Source organism: Balaenoptera ricei, chromosome 1, assembly GCF_028023285.1.
Source record: "Balaenoptera ricei isolate mBalRic1 chromosome 1, mBalRic1.hap2, whole genome shotgun sequence".
NCBI lineage: Eukaryota > Metazoa > Chordata > Mammalia > Artiodactyla > Balaenopteridae > Balaenoptera > Balaenoptera ricei.
In genome coordinates this window covers 21684232-21706621 of record NC_082639.1, presented here as the reverse complement: position 1 = coordinate 21706621, position 22390 = coordinate 21684232, and the positions used below count along the sequence as shown (strand labels likewise).

At 41.4% G+C, this 22390-nt stretch overlaps 1 protein-coding gene and 1 pseudogene across 2 annotated transcripts in view; both read right to left on the bottom strand.

Annotated features, from left to right (window-relative positions):
* FAM76A (family with sequence similarity 76 member A) overlaps nucleotides 1-22096 on the bottom strand; it is a 29425-nt gene extending 7329 nt beyond the window's left edge. Inside the window, exons 1-6 of one of the 2 annotated variants that reach the window (XM_059916520.1) lie at nucleotides 21908-22095; nucleotides 20550-20614; nucleotides 17473-17527; nucleotides 16560-16712; nucleotides 11613-11770; nucleotides 6664-6750 (exon numbers count right to left, since the gene is read on the bottom strand). In XM_059916520.1, the coding sequence (XP_059772503.1) occupies nucleotides 6664-6750; nucleotides 11613-11770; nucleotides 16560-16712; nucleotides 17473-17527; nucleotides 20550-20614; nucleotides 21908-21988 (599 nt within the window). In that variant the 5' untranslated portion in view covers nucleotides 21989-22095. Of the gene's footprint in view, nucleotides 1-6663; nucleotides 6751-11612; nucleotides 11771-16559; nucleotides 16713-17472; nucleotides 17528-20549; nucleotides 20615-21907 lie in introns of both variants that reach the window. The other variant, XM_059916528.1, reaches the window with a different exon arrangement.
* LOC132362288 (small ribosomal subunit protein eS6-like) lies at nucleotides 8922-10349 on the bottom strand (annotated as a pseudogene).
* Nucleotides 22097-22390: the final 294 nt, after the last annotated feature.

Sequence of the window (22390 nt, the reverse complement as noted above, 5' to 3'; positions counted from 1 at the left end):
AACTGTATGTACAGTTCTATGTATACATACAATGGATGGTTTCTAGGGTGAGGATCCATAGCTTTCTTAGGCTGGTCAGAGGTGTCTTAGACCCAAACAAGTTAAGGAATCACTGCCAAAAGAGTCAACTCCTGCCCTTCTCTACAGACTTCCCAAAGGAAGCTCTTTACTTTTCCCAGGGCAACCTTTAAAGTAAAACACAAACCTGTTTTTCCTAATGGATACTGCAATACTGATTCCCAACTCCCTATATCAATATAGCAACTACTCTAGATACCCCTTGCTGTTGGTTATTTCCTACATCTTAAACAACATCTAATAACTAGTAATTCTCTACACAGGTAGAAACTCCAAATAACAAGGTGAACCACTGGACAAACTTCCTCATAGTTACCAAGTCAAACATTTCTATGGCTAGAATGGGAAGACACACTCCATTGATAAGAATATTCCCCCTCAGTCTACACGAAGCATATGAGAAGAATGTCAGAGGAAGAATGGATAACTGCTTTTCTAACTGATAAACATGCAGAATTACTGGGTAACAAAAAGTAAATGTAAAATAATAAAACAAGGCATGCAGGAGAAAATATTGAAAGGACCCATCACTGTCTCCACCAGTCTTCATGCTCACCAAGGGACTGTCTTCCCTCAACCCAACAGAATCTAGGTAAACCCATAAGCAGAGCAACAAATGAAATGGAGTAATGGGCTAGTATAAATAACTTCTTCTTGTCCTCACAGCTCCTAATACTCTGCTCTACCTGCTTCTTTTATTTTTAACTTAAATATAGTTGACGTACAGTATTATGTTAGTTTCATACATAATGATTTGACATTTGCATATATCATGATCACCGTAAGTCTAGTAAACATCTGTCCCCATATAACATTATTATATTATTGACCATATTCTTTATGCTGTATATTACATCCCCGTGACTTACTGATTATATAACTGGAGGTCTATACCTCTTAATCTCCTTCAACCTATTTTGCCCATCCTCCACCCCCACCCTTCTGACAACTACCTGTTTGTTCTCTGTACCTACGAGCATGTTTTCATTTTGCTTTGTTTTGTTTTTTAGATTCACAGATACATGAGATCATGCAGTATTGGTCTTTCTCCAACTTATTTCATTTAGCATAATACCCTCTAGATCCATCCATATTGTTGCAAACAGCAAGATTTCATTTTTTATGGATGAGTAATATTCCAGTGTGTGCGTGTGTGTGTGTGTGTGTGTGTGTATGTGTACACACACACACACACATCATAGCTTCTTTATCCATTTGTCTATCAATGGCCACTTAGGTTGTGTTCATTATCTTGGCTATTGTAACTAATGCTACAATGAACGTTGGGGTGTATATATCTTTTTGAATTAGTATTTTTGTTTTCTTTGGATAAATACCTAGAAGTGAAATTGCTGGATCATATGGCAGTACTATTTTTAATTTTTTGAGGAACCTCCATACTAGTGGCTGCACCAACTTACAATCCCACCAACAGTGCATAAGGGTTCTATTTTCTCCACATCCTCATCTTGTTGTTTGTTGTCTTTCTGATAGTCATTCTGACAGGTGTGAGGCGGTATCTCATCGTGGTTTTGATTTGCATTTCCCTGATGATTAGTGATGTTGAACATTTTTTCATGTGACTGTAGGCCACCTGTATGTCTTCTTTGGAAAAATGTCTATTCAGGCCCTCTGCCCATTTTTTTTTTTGGGGGGGGGGATAAACTTTATTTATTTATTTGTTTGTTTGTTTATTTATTTATTTATTTTTGGCTGCATTGGGTCTTCGTTGCTGCATGCAGGCTTTCTCTAGTGTGTCAAGCGGGGGCTACTCTTAGTTGCGGTGCGTGGGCTTCTCATTGCGGTGGCTTTTCTTGTTGTGGAGCATGGGCTCTGTGGCGGGCGGGCTTCAGTAGTTGTGGCACGTGGGCTCAGTAGTTGTGGCTCGTGGGCTCTAGAGTGCAGGTTCAGTAGTTGTGGTGCACAGGCTTAGTTGCTCCGCAGCATGTGGGATCTTCCTGGACCAGGGCTTGAACCCATGTCCCCTGCATTGCCAGGCTGATTCTTTTTTTTTCTTTTTTTGGTTGTGTTGGGTCTTCATTGCTGTGCATGGGCTTTCTCTAGTTGTGGAGAGCAGGGGCTACTCTTTGTTGAGGTGCACAGGCTTCTCATTGGGGTGGCTTCTCTTGTTGTGGACCACAGGCTCTAGGCACGTGGGCTTCAGTAGTTGTGGCACACAGGCTCAGTAGTTGTGGCTCACGGGCTCTAGAGCACAGGCTCAGTAGTTGTGGCACACAGGCTTAGCTGCTCCGCGGCACATGGGATCTTCCCAGACCAGGGATCGAACCTGTGTCCCCTGCATTGGCAGGCAGATTCTTATCCACTGCACCACCAGGGAAGCCCGCCAGGCTGATTCTTAACCACTTCACCACCAGGGAAGTCCCCTCTGCCCATTTTTAAATAGAACTGTTTGCTTTTTTGATGTTGAGATATATGAATTTTTTGTGCATTTTTGGATATTAACCCCTTATTGGATATATCGTTTGCAAATATCTTCTCCCATTGAGTGGGTTGCCTTTTCATCTTATGGATAGTTTCCTTCATTGTGCAAAAGCTTTTTAGTCTGAGGTAGTCTTATTTGTTTACTTTTGCTTTTGTTTCCCTTGCCTGAGGATACATATCCAAAAAACATTGCTAAGACCAATGTCAAAGAGCATACTGTCAATGTTTTCTTCTAGGAGTTTAATGCTTTCAGGTCTTCCATTTAAGTCTTTAATCTATTTTGAGTTATTTTTGTAAATAGTGTGAGAAAGTAGTCCAGTTTGATTCTTTTGCATGTAGCTGTCTAATTTTCCCAACACCATTTAGTGAAAAGGCTGTCTTTTCCCCACTATATATTCTTGCCTCTTTTGTTGTAGATTAATTGCTCATATAAGTGTGGGTTTATTTCTGGACTCTCTATTCTGTTCCATCAGTCCATGTGTCTGTTTTTGTGCCAATACCATACTGTTTTGATTACTGCAGCTTTGTAGTACAGTTTGAAATCAGAAAGCGTGACACCTCCAACTTTGTTCTTCATACTCAAGATTGCTTTGGCTCTACCTGCTTCTTGAGGGGGGATTCTTCCTATAGCAATAAATCGTTGACAAAACTAGTTGTCTTTCCTGTGTTAGGTCCTGACCTCTCTAACTCTGTAACTCCTGATTAATAAGGACTGCTGGGTATCAAAATGAAAAAAGATGGCTAGGTTACCGAGGCAGAAAATCAAATCCAGTCTCCTTCTAAATACCTCCAAAGACAGGGAACTCACTGTTTCTCCAGGAAGCTTCTTGTCTTTTCCAAAAGCTTAAGAGAACATCTTTCCTCAGGTTGAGCCAAAACCTGCCTCCCTATCAGTCCCATCCATTAGTCCTGGGTCTGTCCTCAAAGGCCACACAGAGTAAGTCTAATCTTTCAGGCATATTTCAGAGGGAGAATAAAATAAAACTATAGGGAAAGGAAAAGAATGTCCTTTAGAAACAATAAACCACAAGGTGTGCCTGGAGGTCACCCACTGATTTTATTGCCCATAGAACAATAAACAAATATGATCAAAAAGTGCATTTCTCAGGGAAGGAAAGCTAGAAATGAACTCGGATTTTCTTCAAATTGAAGAGTTTTTGTTACAATTTCGACAAACTATAAAATATTGAGATGGAGGCTGTGAATTTTATAGGATACTAAAAAATAAAAAGACTAAGGCATTTTATAAGTATAAAACCATGAGAAAAATGGTTTTATTTAAAAAAAAACCCTAAAGTAATGGGTTCTCTCTGTATGATATGGAAGGCTAATGAATAAAGAAAAAGAAGAGAAAAAATAATCAAATATTCCTCGATATTTAAAAAATAAATAAGAGGACTTCCCTGATGGTCCAGTGGTTACGACTCCACACTTCCACTGCAGGGGGCGCGGGTTCCATCCCTGGTTGGGAAACTAAGATCCCAAATGCCGTGCAGTGCGGCCAAAAAAAAAAAAAATAAGAGAGGAGAATATGGTAGTATAGAAAGGTCAATGGAAAACTGTTACAGAGCAACCTGCAGAAGACATGAGGGGATAAAAATGAAAGAATAAAAGCATAAATTTAAAAGTATATGGATATTACGTGTGGCTGATTCACTTTGCTGTACAGCAGAAACTAATACAACATTGTAAAAAATACAAGTAAAATACATGTTAAAAAAAAAAAAAGTATATGGATATTTTAAGAGTGGGACAAGCAAAGTGGATTGTGATTAATTAAAAACTGGGAGGCAGTCACAATAGATAGTTAAGAAACAAAACTGGTAACATTTACTATAGAACTGAATTAAAAATGGATACTCAGGAAAAAATTTTTGGTTTGCATGACATTAAAAAAAGGACTGTTAAAAAAAGTCTTGTCAGAATGTTTTCAAAGTGAAGGAAAAGCAAGGAAAAAAACCACAAAAAGTAAAAAGAAAAGGAAAAATGTAATTTACCTGGTATATGAACTTTTAAAAGACAGAAATGCAAACAAGTGGAATAGATTGTTAAGATTGCTAATGCAGGAACATTCAAATGGAACTTGTATATGTATGAAAATAATTTTTTTGGCAGCAGCAAAAATTTTTCCAAATTTTCAAGTTATTAGGATAAGTTTTTTTTTTTAAGCTTTTTTTTTTTTTAATTATTTATTTATTTTTGGCTGTGTTGGGTCTTCGTTTCTGTGCGAGGGCTTTCTCCAGTTGCGGCAAGCGGGGGCCACTCTTCATCGCAGTGCGTGGGCCTCTCACTATCACGGCCTCTCTTGTTGCGGAGCACAAGCTTCAGACGCGCAGGCTCAGTAATTGTGGCTCACGGGCCCAGTTGCTCCGCGGCATGTGGGATCTTCCCAGACCAGAGCTCGAACCCGTGTCCCCTGCATTGGCAGGCAGATTCTCAACCACTGCGCCACCAGGGAAGCCCAGGATAAGTTATTTTTTTTAATTACCATGTACATTTAAAGAAGAAATTATTTTTAAAGATCTTTCCCAGAGGACATTATGAAAGACCATGCAACCTAAGTTAAGGATTGGCATCCTACTTGAGGAAAACAATCATTGCTGGTAACTGGATGCAATAAAACACTGAGCAGAAAGTTTAAGTCTTTGGCTTGGTGTATCCATAGCAAAAGTCAGCAAGAATAGTGGCAGTATCTCAAGAACAAAATGAGCTAATAGAAGGCAAACTTTAAGGACTGTTGGTTAAACTAAAGGTTAAACTAAATGAGCTTTTTCCAGGTCATTCAAACACAGCCTGCGTCACAAATAGCACAAAACAGAAATGATGACTCTAAAGGCTGTGGGTCTTGGCTTAGGCCTTTATAAAGCAGGGCATTCAGAATGGTTCACTCTTTAAAAAGTAGTTTTTACAGGATCATGCATCCTGGCAGAGGTGATGGGACAATCAGTGCCACATCTTATTTTCTTCAGAATGGTCAAACTAGCTGCTCAGAGAACAAACAATAAAGCTGACCAGAAAGATGGTCTTTATGGTTCCTTCCCCTACGTAACCAGAACATCTAAATTAAGCATTTCTAGAAGGATCAATTCAAGAAGTTTAAAGTCACTAATACTAGCATTAAAAAGACAGCTTGCAGAGTCTCAAATCAAGTTAATGAAAAAGCCTACTTCATAGTCGCTGTGTACCCCACTAAATAAACAAAATTCAGCCCTGGTAAGCCTATATGCTGGTCTGCTCCCATACCCACCACTGCCTGGGAGGGAGAACCGAGAATGGAAGTTTTCAGAATGGAGATGATTCCAAGGATTTTAGGGAAGAGTGTGCCAGGTGGTCTCACTTCAGGATGCCCAGGCCTGGAGGAACAGGAAAACAGGTGGCCCCAAGACTCTGCTGAGAAGCCGCCCACTGCACCAACATGGATGGGGCACTCTGGATATGAGAAGAAAGTAGCTCGTAAGCGAAGCATCACTGAGAAGGAGAGGGGAAAGTGAGGAATAAAAATGCATTTAGAAGGGCTTAAAATGAAACAAAAATATTTAAATGCATCTCCTTCTATCTTGATCCAGCATCTGCATTGGGATATCTCTGTTAATGCTAAGGAAGCATGGATTATCCCTCACAGACTGAGCAATACTGCCTTAATTCCAACTTGTCTGGAATTCCCTGGTGGTCCAGTGGTTAAGACTCAGCGCTTTCACTGCCATAGCCCGGATTCAATCCCTGGTTGGGGAACTAAGATCCCGCAAGCTGTGCAGTGCGGCCAAAAAAAAAAAAAAAATCCCAACTTGTGTCTGCTTTGCCTCTGGAGACTAACTCCTGCCCTGCCTGGAGGAGGCTACAGGCACAGATCACAATAAAAAGCATCTAGCTATTGACTTCTTTGAATTCGTGTAAGGAAGTTATTTGTGGACTGCAGAATTCAATTGCTATGAAATCCAGTTATATGTTCTAGACAAGATTAGATTTATAAACAAATATTAGTACTGTTTATTTATAAGATATCAAGTGGCTAGTGTAGCGACCCTGAGAAGTTCATTGACAACCATAGACTAGCTCCATGACACACCCTAAAATGTACTCCTGTTTCAGGAACTGTGTATGCATTTCAAACAGAAACATGCACACACACTTGAATTGGCTTACCTATCTCCATTGGTTGTGATCGACTCAAACTTGGATTTTTTCTTTGGGATTTCATTTTGAATTGAAGATGTAGAAAGTGTTTTCTGACTTTTAGTGGCAAAAAAAAAAAGAGAGAGAGATACACACACTTTAGAAATCAAAGATTAATAAAACATCACAATGAAAGTCTTGTCAAATGGGACCAATGTAATACTGTACCCATTCTATGCAAGAGCTAATTATTCTTTTTTTTTCTTTTATTTATTTTACTTAAAAAAATACAGCATAACACAAGGAACACACATGAACCTGTGTTGTTACTTAAAGGGGGTAAAGCTATCAATTCTGAGGTCAGGTGGGGCACGCTGTCCGGGGTGAAACAGACAACAAGCAGAAATGTCCAGGTGGCCTTGATCTAAGATCTAAGAGCTAATTATTCTTGATCATCAAAATCCACCAAAGTCTTGATTTCATAGGTCTTGGATGCATGGGTAGCTCGTTTCTATAGTCCTCCCCCAAATTCTTGGCCTTGATTAAATATTATCTGCTTTATTAATAACTATGAGAACAGAGTCAATAAAACCTCAGAAGTATAATCTATCTTACAATTTAAAAAGTACTTTCACATTCATTGTCTCACATGCATCTTATAATACCGTGAGGTATATACAAGGGATTATTTCTATTTTGCATAAACTGAGGCTCATCAAGGTTAACTGACCTACCCAGGGATATACAGCTAGTTAGCAGTGAAGCTGGGACTAGACACCAGGCTGACATATTTGAACTCCAAGTCCAGTTCTTCCTCACTCTATTTCTGCGAATCTTCTGGTGTCTGAGTCCCACAACAACACTGAAGATCAGTTTTAGCCCCAATAAGTTGACCCCCTAAAACTAGTCTGCAACCCTCTTACTTTGATGGATGTCCAGTCGCCAAGCCCAAAGGATGTTTCAGACCTTTTCTTACTTGGTCTCTTTTCAATATTTGAAACCACTGACCATGCCATCCTTTTTCCCCCCTGACTTTATTGAGGAATAACTGACAAATATAATTGTACATATTTAAAGTATACAAGGTGACAATTTGATATACATGTACATTATAGAATGATTACCAAGATCAAGATAATTAATACACCCATCACCTCGCATACTTAATTCTTTTATTTTATTTTATTTTTTGGCTGCACCACGTGGCTTGCAGGATATTAGTTCCCCGACCAGGGATTGAACCTATGCCCTCTGCAGTGGAAGCACAGAGTCCTAACCACTGGACTCCCAGGGAATTCCCTCTTTTATTTTTTTTAATGATGAGAATGCTTAAGATCTACTCTCAGCAACTTTCAAGCATATAATATGGTATTATTAACTATCGTCACTAAGCTACACATTAGATCCTCAGAACTACTTCTTCTTATAAAGTTTGTACCCTTTGACCTACACCTCCCCATTTCCCTCTCCCCCTGCCCCTGGCAACCACTATTCTATTCTCTATTTCTATGAAATCAGCTTTATTTTTTTTAAGATTCCACATAAAAGTCATACCACATGGTGTTTGTCTTTCTCTCTCTGGCTCACTTCACTTAGCATATGCCTTCCAGGTTTATCTATGTTGTAGCAAATAGCAGGATTTCCTTCTTTTTTTTATGGCTGGATATTCCATTGTATGTATATACCACATTTTCTTTAGCCATTCATCCCTCAAAGGACATTTAGGTTGCTTCCATAGCTTAGGTATTATGAATAAAGTTATATGAGATACTGATTTCAGTTCCTTCATATATATACCTAGGAGTGATTGCTGGATCATATGATAGTTTTATTTTTAATTTTTTGAGGAAACACCATACTGTTGAGTCGTTTATATATTTTGGATATTAACCCTGATCAGATATTTGGTTTTCAAATATTCACTCCATCCTACTTGAGTGCTTCTAGAATCTGTTCTCAGCCTCCAACCTGAGTCGTGTCATTCAAGAGCATGGTTTTAACAACTATCTATCTTAGTGGTTAGAAATGATGTTCCCCAGATCACCTGCATCAGAATCATCTGAGATGTTTATAAAACAGAGCAGATTCCTGGACTCTATCCTAGATTCTACTGAATTAAACTCTGGGGTAGGGCCACAGAAATCCACATTTTAAAATAATCTCTGCTACCACTGACTCTTATGTGCTACCAATGGCTCATGTTCAAACCTCTCTGAAGGTTTCTAGGCTAAACTCCCACTAAATAATAATTCTTTTTTTTTTTTTTTTGGATGTCGGATCTTATTTATTTGTTACTCTTTAGAACGTCTTCTTTTTGACCAAGGACAGCTTCTGTCTCTTGACAATCTGTTCCTTGCATTTTTCTTTGGCCTCCTTCATTCTCTTGGCCAAAAGTGTAGCATATTCTGCAGTCTCTTCCTTATTTTTCTTAGTATGCTGTTTCTTCAGAGCAATATGCCAACGTTTGTGTTGCAGAACATGTGGAGCAACAAGACACTGAATTTTGGGTGGTTTAGTCCTAGGTTTCTTACCTTCTTTGTTTAAGGGCCTTCTCACAACATAATGGTAGACATCATCTTCTTTATTTTTTTTGTTTCTTTATTTTTTTATAAATTTCTTTATTTTTATTTTTGGCTGCCTTGGGTCTTTGTTGCTGCGCGCGGGCTTTTCTCTAGTTGTGGAGAGCGGGGGCTACTCTTCCTTGCGGTGCGCGGGCTTCTCATTGCGGTGGCTTCTCTTGTTGCGGGGCACCAGCTCTAGGCGCGTGGGCTTTAGCAGTTGTGGCTCGCGGGCTCTGGAGCGCAGGCTCAGTAGTTGTGGCGCACAGGCTTAGTTGCTCCATGGCATGTAGGATCTTCCCAGAGCAGGGCTCGAACCCGTGTCCCCTGCATTGGCAGGCAGATTCTTAACCACTGTGCCACCAGGGAAGCCCCATCGTCTTCTTTAGAGAGCTTAAAAAGTTTGCGGATTCTTGCTCTCGGGCCCCAGGCGATGCAGCACAGTTGTATCAGTAAATCTAGAAATATCCTTCTCCCCTTTTTTCACAATGACCAAATTCAGGACACTCAGATTGGCATCCACAATGCAACCCCGTACAGATCTGCACTTTCTTTCTCCAGTCCTCCTTGGCCTGTAACAGGAATGCTTTTACTCAGTAGCAAGCAAGACGCGGCCGTGGGTCCGCCACCCTGATTCACGGTCCCTTGTTTGTCATTCTCACCACTGATTTGGACCACGTAACCCCTCCATTCTTCATCTGGAGCATCAGCAGCAACTTCCATGGCCATAAATTTCTCATAGACGGTACAGAGTTTGCGTTCATAGTCCACTCCAGTGAGTTTCTGGCAGCCAGTGGCTGGGAAAGAGATGTTCAGCTTCATCCTGAAGCAGCCGTTCACCTCCAAGGTGCCATGAAAAAGAGCTAAATAATTCTTCTTGATGCTTTAAACTCAACTTTCCAAAACTGAACTTCTTTTTCCCCCTTCCTATAGTCTCTCTCAGATAAGGATCTACCCATTCACCCAAGTAAGAAATCTGAGAATTGTCCTTTACTCACCCAGCTCCTGTCCATCTATCTGTTCATCACATTATCTAATTTACTCAAAAATCTCCTTCTAAAGTATCTTCCTGAATCTGCCTCTTCAGTGTCACTGCCTCAGTTGAGGTTCTCTATTAACATCTCTTATCTGGACTCTTACCAACAAAGCTTCTTAACTAGCCCCCAGCCTCTTTTTCCTCCAATGCATTCTCCCCAGTAGTCTGGGTTAATTTTTTTTTAAATGCAGATTTGGTCCCTCCTGCATAGATCCTTTCAGTGGCTTCCCGTTAAGATCACTAAGATCAAGTTCATGCTCCTTACCAGGTCTGCTGGATTCCTTTTCCTCCCATTTTCCAGCTCCCAATCATAAGCTCCAGCAAAATAAAAGGACTTGCTGTTCCCAAGTTCCGTGTGGTCTCATGCCCTCCATGTCTTTGCAAATGCTATTCCCTCAGCCTAGAATGTCTCTGCCCATTCCTTATCTGATGATTCTGACTCATCCTAAGATCTAGCTCCAACACCAGCATTTCTCTGATCTTTCGTTCCCTAACCTCCCAAGGCAGTTAATTACCACTGCCTCTTATGCCTGTATTTTGACATGTTTCCACTGTGATGCCCATCGAATTATCCTGCAATGATTTGATTACAGGTCTGTCTTCCCTACCAGACTGCATACTCTTGGATAGCAGCGTGATTCTTTTACTTATCTCTGCATTCCTTGCAGAGAACCTGGCTCATGAAAGTACTTAGCAATGAACAAAGAAAATCACAATGGTAATAATAACAACGAATAACTAAAATGTATTGAAGCTTCCTATATGCCGGTTATAAAACTAATCACTATGCACATACTATATATTTTTGCAACAACTCCATGAGGTAATATTATTATTTCCCTCATTTCACAGATGAAAAAACTTGCCCAAGATCCCATACAGAAAACTTGGCAGACCCAGGATTCAATCCAAAGCCAGAACTCTTAACAACTCTACAGATACCCTGAAACGAAGCTTAAGACAATAATGAAAGGACATCATTTTGACTGGATCTCACAAGGACAAACCTAGAATATCTATCAATCTCCTAGCCAATATACATAAAAAAGCTGCATCCCTCAGACTGTGAAATGTCCAATCTTCTAGGGAGATAACCCACTCTAACGGAGGGGAGAACGTTACATGTTAAAGTAGAGTAAGTTCCACAAACTTTTAAGACACAACAGAAACCAAGTCAGAAAATCCTGATGCCTTATGGAAGTCTCTCTGGCCCTTGGATGATACATGAATTACAAAATACGACAAAGGAGATTCCCTCTATAGACTAATAACTAGAGAGAAAATAGGAAAATTTAGACAAAATGGTATCTTCCATGGCTAATTGTGTGAGTATTACATCTGACCTCCCAGCACCTCTAGTCCTATCTCATGCATCTCGGGGTTACCTGTTATAATGGCTGCCACCACTCAGTCGACTGTACTGCTCCTTCTCCTGGTGGCTGGCACGGGAAGAACTGCTCAGGTGCTTCCTCTGCTCTTTGGTCTTCTGAAGGACCCGTTTGTATGAAAGTGTGCACAGCCAGCATAGCAATTTCCCATCTACCTGAAAGATGAGGAGACAAAGATAAAGAAGAAGGAATGTGCTAGTGCAGTGGCTGAGAACATGGGTATTAGGAGCTAGAACCTCTGGTTAAGTCCAGATCTGCCACTTACAAGCTGTGTGACCTTACGGAAGTCAGCTGGGTACTCATGGGGTCAATTTCTTCAACTATAAAATGAAGGATAATAGTACCTACTTCAGAGGGCTGGTGCAAGGATCTAGTGACATAATGTAGGTAAAGCATGGTGCAAGGTACATAAAAATTGCTTAATAAAATAGGAGCTGGGGACTTCCCTGGCGGTCCAGTGGTTAAGGCTCCACACTTCCACTGCAGGGGGCACATGTTTGATCCCTGGTGGGGAACTAAGATCCCACATGCTGTGTGGTATGGCCATTAAATTTTTTAAATAAATAAATAAAATAAAAATGAGCTGCTAATTTTATATATTTTTTTATTCTGTTTTTCTTCAACTTAACACAGACCAGAGCAAAGTTCCCAGAAGAATTTCAAAAGACACAAATATCTCTATGGTGCTCATCAAGGAAAACACAGCAGGGAAAAGAGAAGACAGAAGATGAAACATAAAATTTACACTTTAGGCTTCCCTGGTGGCGCAGTGGTTGAGAGTCTGCCTGCCAATGCAGGGGACACGGGTTCGAGCCCTGGTCTGGGGAGATCCCACATGCCACGGAGCAACTGGGCCCGTGAGCCACAACTACTGAGCCTGCGTGTCTGAAGCCTGTGCTCCGCAACAAGAGAGGCCACGACAGTGAGAGGCCCGCGCACCGCAATGAAGAGTGGCCACCGTTCGCCGCAACTGGAGAAAGCCCTCGCACAGAAACGAAGACCCAACACAGCCAAAAATTAAAAAAAAAAAAAAAATTTACACTTTAGCTTTCTTTTTTTTTCTTTTATTTTTTTCAAATTTATTTATTTATTTTTGGCTGCACTGGGTCTTCGTTGCTGTGCGGGGGCTTTCTCTAGTTGTGGTGAGTGGGGGCTACTCTTCGTTGCGGTGCGCGGGCTTCTTATTGCGGTGGCTTCTCTTGTTGTGGAGCACGGGCTCTAGGCACGCAGGCTTCAGTAGTTGTGGCACATGGGCTCAGTAGTTGTGGCTCGCAGGCTCAGTAGTTGTGGTGCACGGGCTTAGTTGCTCTGCAGCATGTGGGATCTTCCCGGACCAGGGCTCGAACCCGTGTCCCCTGCACTGGCAGGCGGATTCTTAACCACTGCGCCACCAGGGAAGCCCTATACTTTAGCTTTAATACCTTATAAATGGCTCATAAAATGGTATGCTGGATATCTTTTCTCAGATGGAAAGAAATGTCTCCAGAAAAAGACTGATGGGCAAGTAGCTTCCAGGGCCCCAATCCCTGGTGGTGGCCTACCATGACACTTTGTTTGATTTAGAAAAAGTTGATCACTTTGGGCAGAAGCAGCTCTGCACCAGGGTGCAGGGCACAGGGCTAGGAAAGCAGAATGGGGCTTCCACAATCCTCTGAAGCTGGGGTGCCTCTGTACAGCACTCAGATTGCAAAACTAAGTTTGTGGGGTGGCCTGGTACAAGTGGCAGGGCAGCAGAGCTGGTTGCAATTACTCAGGTTGGGGAGGGAGTGTGCTGATATTTTATGGAATCTTAGTTTTCATGTCTTGCCTCTAAATTAGATCTTCTGCCCCATCTTGAACATGGGTAAGCCAGACCATCATTTACCTAAAGTATTTATCTTGTTAGCAAAAGCCTCTTTGCACCTCATTCTCCTCACCTATTAACAAGTCATCAGTCTGAATCTATCCACTTCTTTCCAACTCCACTGCTTCCACCCAAGCAAAGCCATTCTTACCTGTCACAACTGCAAGACCCACCCAAATGATCTCGCTATTTTTCTCCAGATCAACCATTTCCACATAGCTGCCAAAGAGGGCTTCTTAAATGTAAATCTGATTATGTCTCTTCTCGCCTTAAAATATAAAATCTAAACTTTTTACCATAGCCTATGTTGACTTAAATGTAGCCTCTGCCTGCCTTTATAATCTCATTCTCTGTTCACTCTGCCTTCTTTCTGTTCTTCCCATCTGCCAAGCTCATTCTTGCCTCAGGGTCTTTTCATAGCTGGTTTCTCTTCCCAGGATCTTTGCCCTCCAGAGCTTCCCATGGCTGCTTCCTTCTCATCTTTCTTGTTTCAGCTCAGATTTTATCTCCATGCAGGTCCTCCTGATTGCCCAATCTAAACTGGCCTCCCCAGTCACTCTCCACCATATACCTTATTTCCTTATAGCACTTACACCTAAAATCTGTGTTCATTTATTTCCTTGTTTGTTCTCATCCATCTCTTACACACATAAATAAAAGCTCTGAGAGAATAAGGTCTCTTCTGCTTAGTTCATCAGTGTATTTCCAATACCCAGAGCAGTGTCTGAGACATGATAAGCATCTAATTATTTGTTAACGAATGTATAAATGAATTTTGAAACCAAACTTCAGTTTGCTGCATTTCATGGTTATGGGATATGGCCTTAAGATCTGACTTTAAAATACTCTAGGAGGACTTCCCTGGTGGCACAATGGTTAAGAATCCGCCTGCCAATGCAGGAGACACGGGTTTGATCCCTGGTCTGGGAAGATCCCACATGCCACAGGGCAACTAAGCCCCGTGTGCCACAACTACTGAGCCTGCGCTCTAGAGCCCGCAAGCCACAACTACTGAGCCTGCGTGCCACAACTACTGAAGCCCGCACACCTAGAGCCCGTGCTCTGCAACGAGAAGCCACCACAATGAGAAGCCCGCGCACTGCAACAAAGAGTAGCCCCCACTCACTGCAACTAGAGAAAGCCTGCGCCCAGCAACGAAGATCCAATGCAGCCAAAAAAAAACACAAAAAAACAAAAAAACTCTAGGAGACCTTGCCCAGGAAAGAGCTTTCACTGAAGAAGGGTTTGAAAACAAAGCAACTGCACTGAAAGAGAGCCAGCATTAAACATGAAAATCACTCACTGAACCGCAGGACACTTTATTTCAGATCTCTCCTTCACAAATAAACTTTAAAAATATAAAATCACCCTCTCAGAATTAAACTATCATAAAGAAATAATCATAGATAACACTGAGTACTTATCATGTGCCAGATTCCTTCTGAAGGGGTTTACACTTGACCTTCATAACAACGATGAGGTCTGATCAGCCTCATTTACGGATGAGGAAACTGAGGCACTGATAGATTAACTCACCCAAAGTCACACAACAAGTAAGTGACAGACAAAGATTTCAACCCAGGCACTCTGAGTCCAGATCATCCACCCTCAATCCCTAAGCTTGGTCCTCCTAAAGTTTATAAATAGGTGATTGAGGATGCCTACAAATACGCAAACTCTTATGATAGGATTGTAACTAGAAAGTAGAAACAATGAATTCTAGTGTAATCCAATTAATAATAATATAGGTACCATTTAATGAAGTATAGTATATGCTAGGCTCAAAATTGTTTTATATACCTATCTCAATTAAATCTCCCTATGCCCTTGTGAAGTAGCTACTGTTATTCCCACAGTAAAGATGACAAAACTGATGCACAACAGGAGTAAATAATTTGCCCAGGATCATTCAGCTAAGCCAGAAGTGGGCTGGAACCCCGCTCTATGGGACTAAAAAGCTTGTGCTCCAACTATTATTATATGTTACCTTCTGATTACTAATTCAGCTTCTCTAGTATCTTGATTCAGGGAAGAGGTGCCCTGGTTGGCAGGCAGGAGTATTCTGGTCACTGGAAAGTTACTTCCTCCCATTGTAAATTAATGAATTTGGTTACCACGAATCAGCTTTTGAGAGCCTAAGCATCTCTGAAAAGCATCTCTGGACACTGAGAGTTTCTGTACTACATTCTTTCATTCAAAAAATATTTATCGAGTACCTGCTATGTGCCAGGCTGCTGGTAATACAGCATGAAAACAAGATGGACAAAGAGCTCATACTCTAGTGGGAGTGGACAAACATGTAAACAAACAAGATAATTTCTCATAACGTTACATGCTATGAAGATAATAAACAGGGTACTATGATAGAGTGACTAGGGGAGTTAGTAAAGAAGGTCTCTGTGAGAAGCTGGCAATTGAGCTGAGACTTGACACAAGGAACCAGTTATGACACTCTGGAGAAGGCTGTGTATCAGGCAAATCCAGCCGGCACAAAGGTGGAAATGAGACTGGCATATCTGAAGGACTGAAAGGTGGCCAGTGTGGCTGGACCAAGGGAAGAGGAGGGGAGTGTGATGGAAGATGAGACTGAGAGTCAGGTATGGACCTTGCAGGCTATGGAAGGATTTTGGGTTTCATTCTAAGTGCAAGTGGAAGCCACTGGAGGGTTTTAAACAGACCAAATCTAAACCATTTTAATTCCACCAAGGTACCATCATTCCACACAGAGGTTTATCTATATCATCTTCTTGTGGTCTTTAACTTCAAAAGATAGTAAAACTGGTAATAGACTATATCCTGCTTAAGTCACAATCTCTCCTTTAAAGAGTTTTGTAAAATTTTGCCAATCACCACTTCACTTACAAGGGATGTTGAACACTGTAATTCAAATTCTCATGAAATACTAACCTACGAAATGTTAGAATACAATGGTCCACATTTGATAAATGAAGAAAACAAAGGCTGAATATCTTCTTCAAAGTCAATAACAGAATTTGGAGAGGAACTGAGAAATCAATGTTGGTTATATGTCTTTTTAACACAACTGGCCCACCTTAATTTCTCTGAAAGAAAAAAATATCAAGAAAAACACAGAGATTTACCTTCTTTCTATCATCTTTCCTGTCAAATGCACACTGCTGCTTGCACTGTTCACAAGAATATGGTGGTCCATACTTCTTCTCTGAATTTGTGCAGCGCTGGCATTTGTTGCCAATAAATGCTGCAATTATGTTGCAATACTGACAAGGTTTGGGCTTAAAGAGAAAAAAAAAGTGTCAAGTAAGTATATTGTAAAATACCAGTGCATTTTTTTTTCCAGTGCATTTTTTAAAGCAATGATTTCTATTATACATAGTTCATTAGTCATGGTAAACATGCATTCCCAACTTCATAAATTTCCTTTTACACTGATCCAATAAAGCCCAATTCCTAACACCATGTAAAGTGTTTTTCCGCACAGGGCTATTGATTTTTAAATAAATAAACAAACAAATAACAAAAAGCCATTAGCATATATGCTGGGACTTCTCTAACCAATTCAACAGAACCAGCTCTTGGAGAAATGAGCAAGTGCGTCCAAATTTCTGAAAAGGCCTCTTTGACGTTATCAGTGTATAAACATGTGGGGAGAATGCCTGCAAGGACACAGTATGCTGAACCCTAACACTGAAAGAAAAAAAAATCATTCATCAAAATGAATAGTCAACTGTTACCAAACAAAGAGGTCACGTCATAGGATTCATCATTCCCCTTCTCTTTACATACTGGTTACTGAAGCTTCTCAAGGAAAATTATAATCACAATCCTGCCACAGTGACTATAAACACAGAACTCCTTAATACTAAGTATTAGCTAAGTTTGAAAGCTAAAACACTACATAAATTTTTCTGAGAACATTTTTACACATAACTAGGTCTTCTAATAAAAATATTGTAATTATATTAATAGTCCACAGAATGTAAGGTCCCAAGAGACCTGACTACTCACTGTTAGGTACAGAGAAACCCTACTTACCGTTCCATACAACTGCACATTCTGAGCACATTTCTTGCATATTGTATTGGTTTTACTGTTAAGGAAGAAAGAGACACAAGGCTTTATAAGAAAAAAATCATTTTACTTACAACATCTGAAAACTGATTCTTCCTTAAGTCCAAGGAATTTGTTCATTACTAAGTGCCAAGGTGGAATATGGTTTGGACATTTGATTAACTGAAGGGTGAGTATCTGGCCAGTAACTCTTTTAATTATTCTGTAGTTATAAATTTTATTAGCTCAAATACAAGGAGGCTTTGGTTAAAATGGAGAGTGAGTTATTTCTGATTATGACATCTCCAAGTACCACTAAGTAAAATTATCAGATATGCAAAGGACCCTCAAAAGAATATTATGTTAGACCAAAATGGACTAGCAGAAAAGAAATTAATTCTCCTCAATTCAGACGACCAGCTGAGAAATTTGAGATGAAGAGTAAAGTATTTGTCTTTGGGATCTAAGCTCAGAGACTCTATCCATGTTGACCTTACTCTGTCTATGTTCTCCTCTGTAAGTAAAAGTATATGAAAATCCCCAATGTGGGGAAATAGATGCTAACACCAAATATTTTTTCAATATTTCCAATTTCTCTAAGAGCTAAGCACTGACAAAAATAAACACGCCCTTTCCCTTGTGAAGATCCAAGTCATATTACCTACATGCCTAAACTGATAAACTGCCTTGGGGAAAAAAAATTATCTTCAAATAAAGTCTAACCCTTCACAAAGGGAGGTACAAACAAATGCTTGATGTTTAAGAACAGTTTAAACAATATTTGGGGGCTAAAAACAAAATCACATAAAAATCCAGTGTATCGCTACTTTGTGATTTTTTTCCCATACAATTCCTATCGAAGTGACTATAAACTTAAAAGACAAAAGAAAAACCTCAAAGTAAAAAACATTAAATTAAAATGAGATATTCAAACAAAATATTTCCCAGGGCAATTTTCTGCCATTTTAAAAAGGCAGTTCAGGGACTTCCCTGGTGGTCCAGTGGGGTCCAGTGGTTAGGTCTCAGCACTTCCACTGCCGTGGCCCGGGTTCAATCCCTAGTGGGGAACTAAGATCCAACAAGCCACAGGGTGGCCAAAAAGAAAAAAAAAAAGGCAGTTCAGGAACTGAAGTACATTGAAAGAGACCTCTAGAAAGAGGATCAGCATCAGTGATTCTGTGATGTTGAACATTTGGGTTTATTTTAGATTTATTACTCAAGGAGTGGGACATATATATCAATATATACAAATGCTCTTGACATCTTAGAAAAAAAATGCAAAAAACCTATTTCTATAATCCATCTTGAATTAATTTTTATGTATGGTGTGAATTAAGGGTTAAACTTCAAATCTCACCCTACACACAGAAATAAATTTGAAAGGGATCATAGGCCTAAATGTAAAAGCTAAAATATAAACCTTCCAGAGTATATGCTGTGTGTTTCATTACACAGATACATACTGTTTGTAAAACTCATCGAATGATGCACTTAAGATTTGAGCATTTCAATGTGTGCAAATTTTACCTCTAAAAAAATTTAGAAACCATAAACAAATATTGAACTCTAAGTTAATGATATGCGTGCTGAAGTGTTTAGGGTCGAGTACACTGATGTCCACAACTTTAAACTGCATCGCAAATATGATGGATTAATACACTGATGGATAGAGAGATGGATAGATGCAAATATAGTAAATGTAAATTGTGGAAGCTAAGTAGTGAGTAGATGAGTGTTTACTATCTAGTTTTTTTTTTTTAATTTTTATTTATTTATGGCTGTGTTGGGTCTTAGTTTCTGTGCGAGGGCTTTCTCCAGTTGCGGCAAGCGGGGGCCACTCTTCATCGCGGTGCACGGGCCTCTCACTATCGCAGCCTCTCTTGTTGCGGAGCACACACTCCAGACGCGCAGGCTCAGTAATTGTGGCTCACGGGCCTAGTTGCCCCACGGCATATGGGATCTTCCCAGACCAGGGCTCGAACCCGTGTCCCATGCATTGGCAGGCAGATTCTCAACCACTGCGCCACCAGGGAAGCCCCAACTATCTAGTTTTTTTAGCTTTTTTTTTCTTTGAAAATATACATAACGAAATGTCAGGGAAAATATTCCTAGAATTGAAATGAAGCTGACTGAAATTAGGCTTCTGGGTCCATGTGTGAGCTGGCAAACAGACCCCATCCTGCTTAAGGCAATATTACCTACAGCCACGGTTCCCCAAAACTTTAACTTACTATACCAATAAACCACCTTGCTGCTATTAAAAAGTCCCCCAAAGATGTGTGTTCATTCACACCTAAATATTTTTCACACTTTTCAAAATGAGATTCACACAAGGCAAGTGTAAAGGCAAGTGAGTTTTTTCAAATGTGACTAGGGGTAACAAACTCTTTATCAGATTGTCACATTTTCAAAAGTATCTTCTTTTGGCTTATAAATTCTTCAAACTCTGCATATAAACATACTAGAGCACAAGGCTCATGTTTTACTGTTGTGGGGTTGGTTTCTTAGTGTCAAAAATGTCAAAACCATAATATAGGGCTTCCCTGGGACACGGGTTTGATCCCTGGTCCGGGAAGATCCCACATGCCGCGAAGCAACTAAGCCCATGGGCCACAACTACTGAGCCTGCGCTCTAGAGCCTGTGAGCCCCAACTACTGAAGCTAGCAAGCCCCAACTACTGAAGACCGCGTGCCCAGAGACCGTGCTCCACAACAAGAGAAGTCACCACAATGAGAAGCCTGCGCACAGCAACGAAGACCCGATGCAGCCAAAAATAAGTAAATAAATAAATTTTAAAAAAACCCACAATATAAAATTATCAAGGATGTGAAAAATAAGTAACTAATAATTTAAGCAATTAATGAATAACTAGGGAACAATATGTGTATTTTACCTCCATTGTGTTATAACAGGAAATGGCAGAATCTGTGTATAATGCAATTGATTACAGATCTATATATTACAATGCAACTGACTACAGATCTGTATATTGAAATGCAATCGATTACAGATTTTAAAAGAAAAGTCTATTAGCATCTTTCATGGTCAACGAAAACTGTACCTCTCCTGCTGGTACTCAGTCCTACAGTAGGTGCACTTCACAACAGGGTGTGCAATCCGACATTCCTGAAATATGAAATGAGGATATAATTTTAAAAGGCAGTCAGAAATGGAGAGAGTCTTCAGTAGGAGGCAGAAGACCTGGGTACTATTCCAAGCATAGCCATTGTGCTTAAGTGAGTCACTTAAACTTTCTGGGACTAATTTTTTTTGTCTGTAAAACTGGCACCACCACCCTGCATTGATGTGGGAGTTAAGTAAGAATTTATATGGAACTAGTCATAAATTGTAAAACAAAGGTATGAATAAGCCTCAGACCTAGGGAATGAGAAGCCCTGGATTCTAGTCCAGTTCTGCCTCCGCCACTGTGATTTTTGAGCAGGTTCACTTGTGAAACCAAAGCACTGAATTAAAATCATTATTGCTTACATATATAAAACTCCCTTAAAATAAATAAATAAATACACAAACATATAATCAAATATGTATTTTTTTAAGGCCAAAAAGGCATTCAGACATTTGACTTTTTGAGCTCTCTCATACCTAGTAAACAAAAAGAGACAAAGTCATGGCCATTGGAGGCAATGATGACACACAATTATGAGTTAGCCATACCAGAGACACAAACTCTGGATTATCTGGAGATATCTCAACATCACTCTCCAGCCGGCTTGGTGACTTTTAACTGTCGCTTCACAGCACCTCTATTCATTTAAATAGGCAAAGCAAGATGAAGCAACTTAAAAGAAAAAAAGAGAACTTGGACCTTCAGGGGTAAAAACTGATCAGCAGCTGGTTACGGCGAGGGCAGAAGGTCACTAACTAGAAGCTGAAATATCATCCTTTTGCTTCGTGCGTTTGACTGTGGGGCTTTATTATAAAGCCTGGCTACCTCTGACTCTGGGACTGGCTGAAAAGTGCTCGTGAGGCGCCCGAGTTCGACACGATCGTCCCAGACAGCACCCAACTCTGGAGTTCTGTCCCAGGCGGGGCAGGAGGTCCCTAAGCCTGAAACCCGGCAGACCCCGGCGCGGGGGGAAGCCAGCCCAAGAGGGATCTCCGCCGCGGCTGGTCGAGGGCGAGCGGGGGACCAGTTGTCCCCTCCCCCGACCTCACGGGGTTCGAGAACAATCCCTCGCGGTTGCTAAGCACCCGGACACGCCGGCCGCTGGGGCCTGGACACGGCCCGGGTCTCCCCCACGTGCCCCGCCAGCCCCCGGCGGAGCGGGTGCGGTTCCTCAGCTAGGCAGGCCTGCCACGCCCTGCCCGGGGGACCCCGCCGGGCGTCCCCACAGAACCGGGAGCTCCGGGCCGCGCCTCCAGCGTCCCAGTTCCCGGCTGCCGCCCCAGCCCGCGCACCTTGCACAGCTGCTGCCCCTGAGACAGCGCCTCGAAGGGGAAGCGCTGGTGGCACTTGGTGCAGGCGTAGAGCGCCGCCATGTCCGGCCCGGGCCGTGCTCACAGCCCTACCGGCCCGGCCCGCCGCTTTATCTGACAGTCTGAAGCACAACCTGGCGGCGGCAGGCTGCGGGCTGCGGCAGGCGGGCGGGTCCTCGGGTGCGGGCGGACCAAGGCGGGCGCGGCGGCGCTGGGCGCCCGTTCACAGGTTCATTTTGACGTCTATCAAGGAGGAAGGGGCGGAACACGGAGCTTCTTACGACTCTGATTCGGTCTGGACTGGAGTACGCCACTTATGACGCGCGCGGCCTCGATTATGTAAAGCGCAGTCACGAGGGGGCGCCGCTGGGAGGGAAGGTCTCCCGCGGGGGAACCTCTGAAGTGCCTAGGCTCCTCCCACTTCGCTCTCTGTTCCCGCCCTCGCTCCTCCTCTCGCACAGCTGG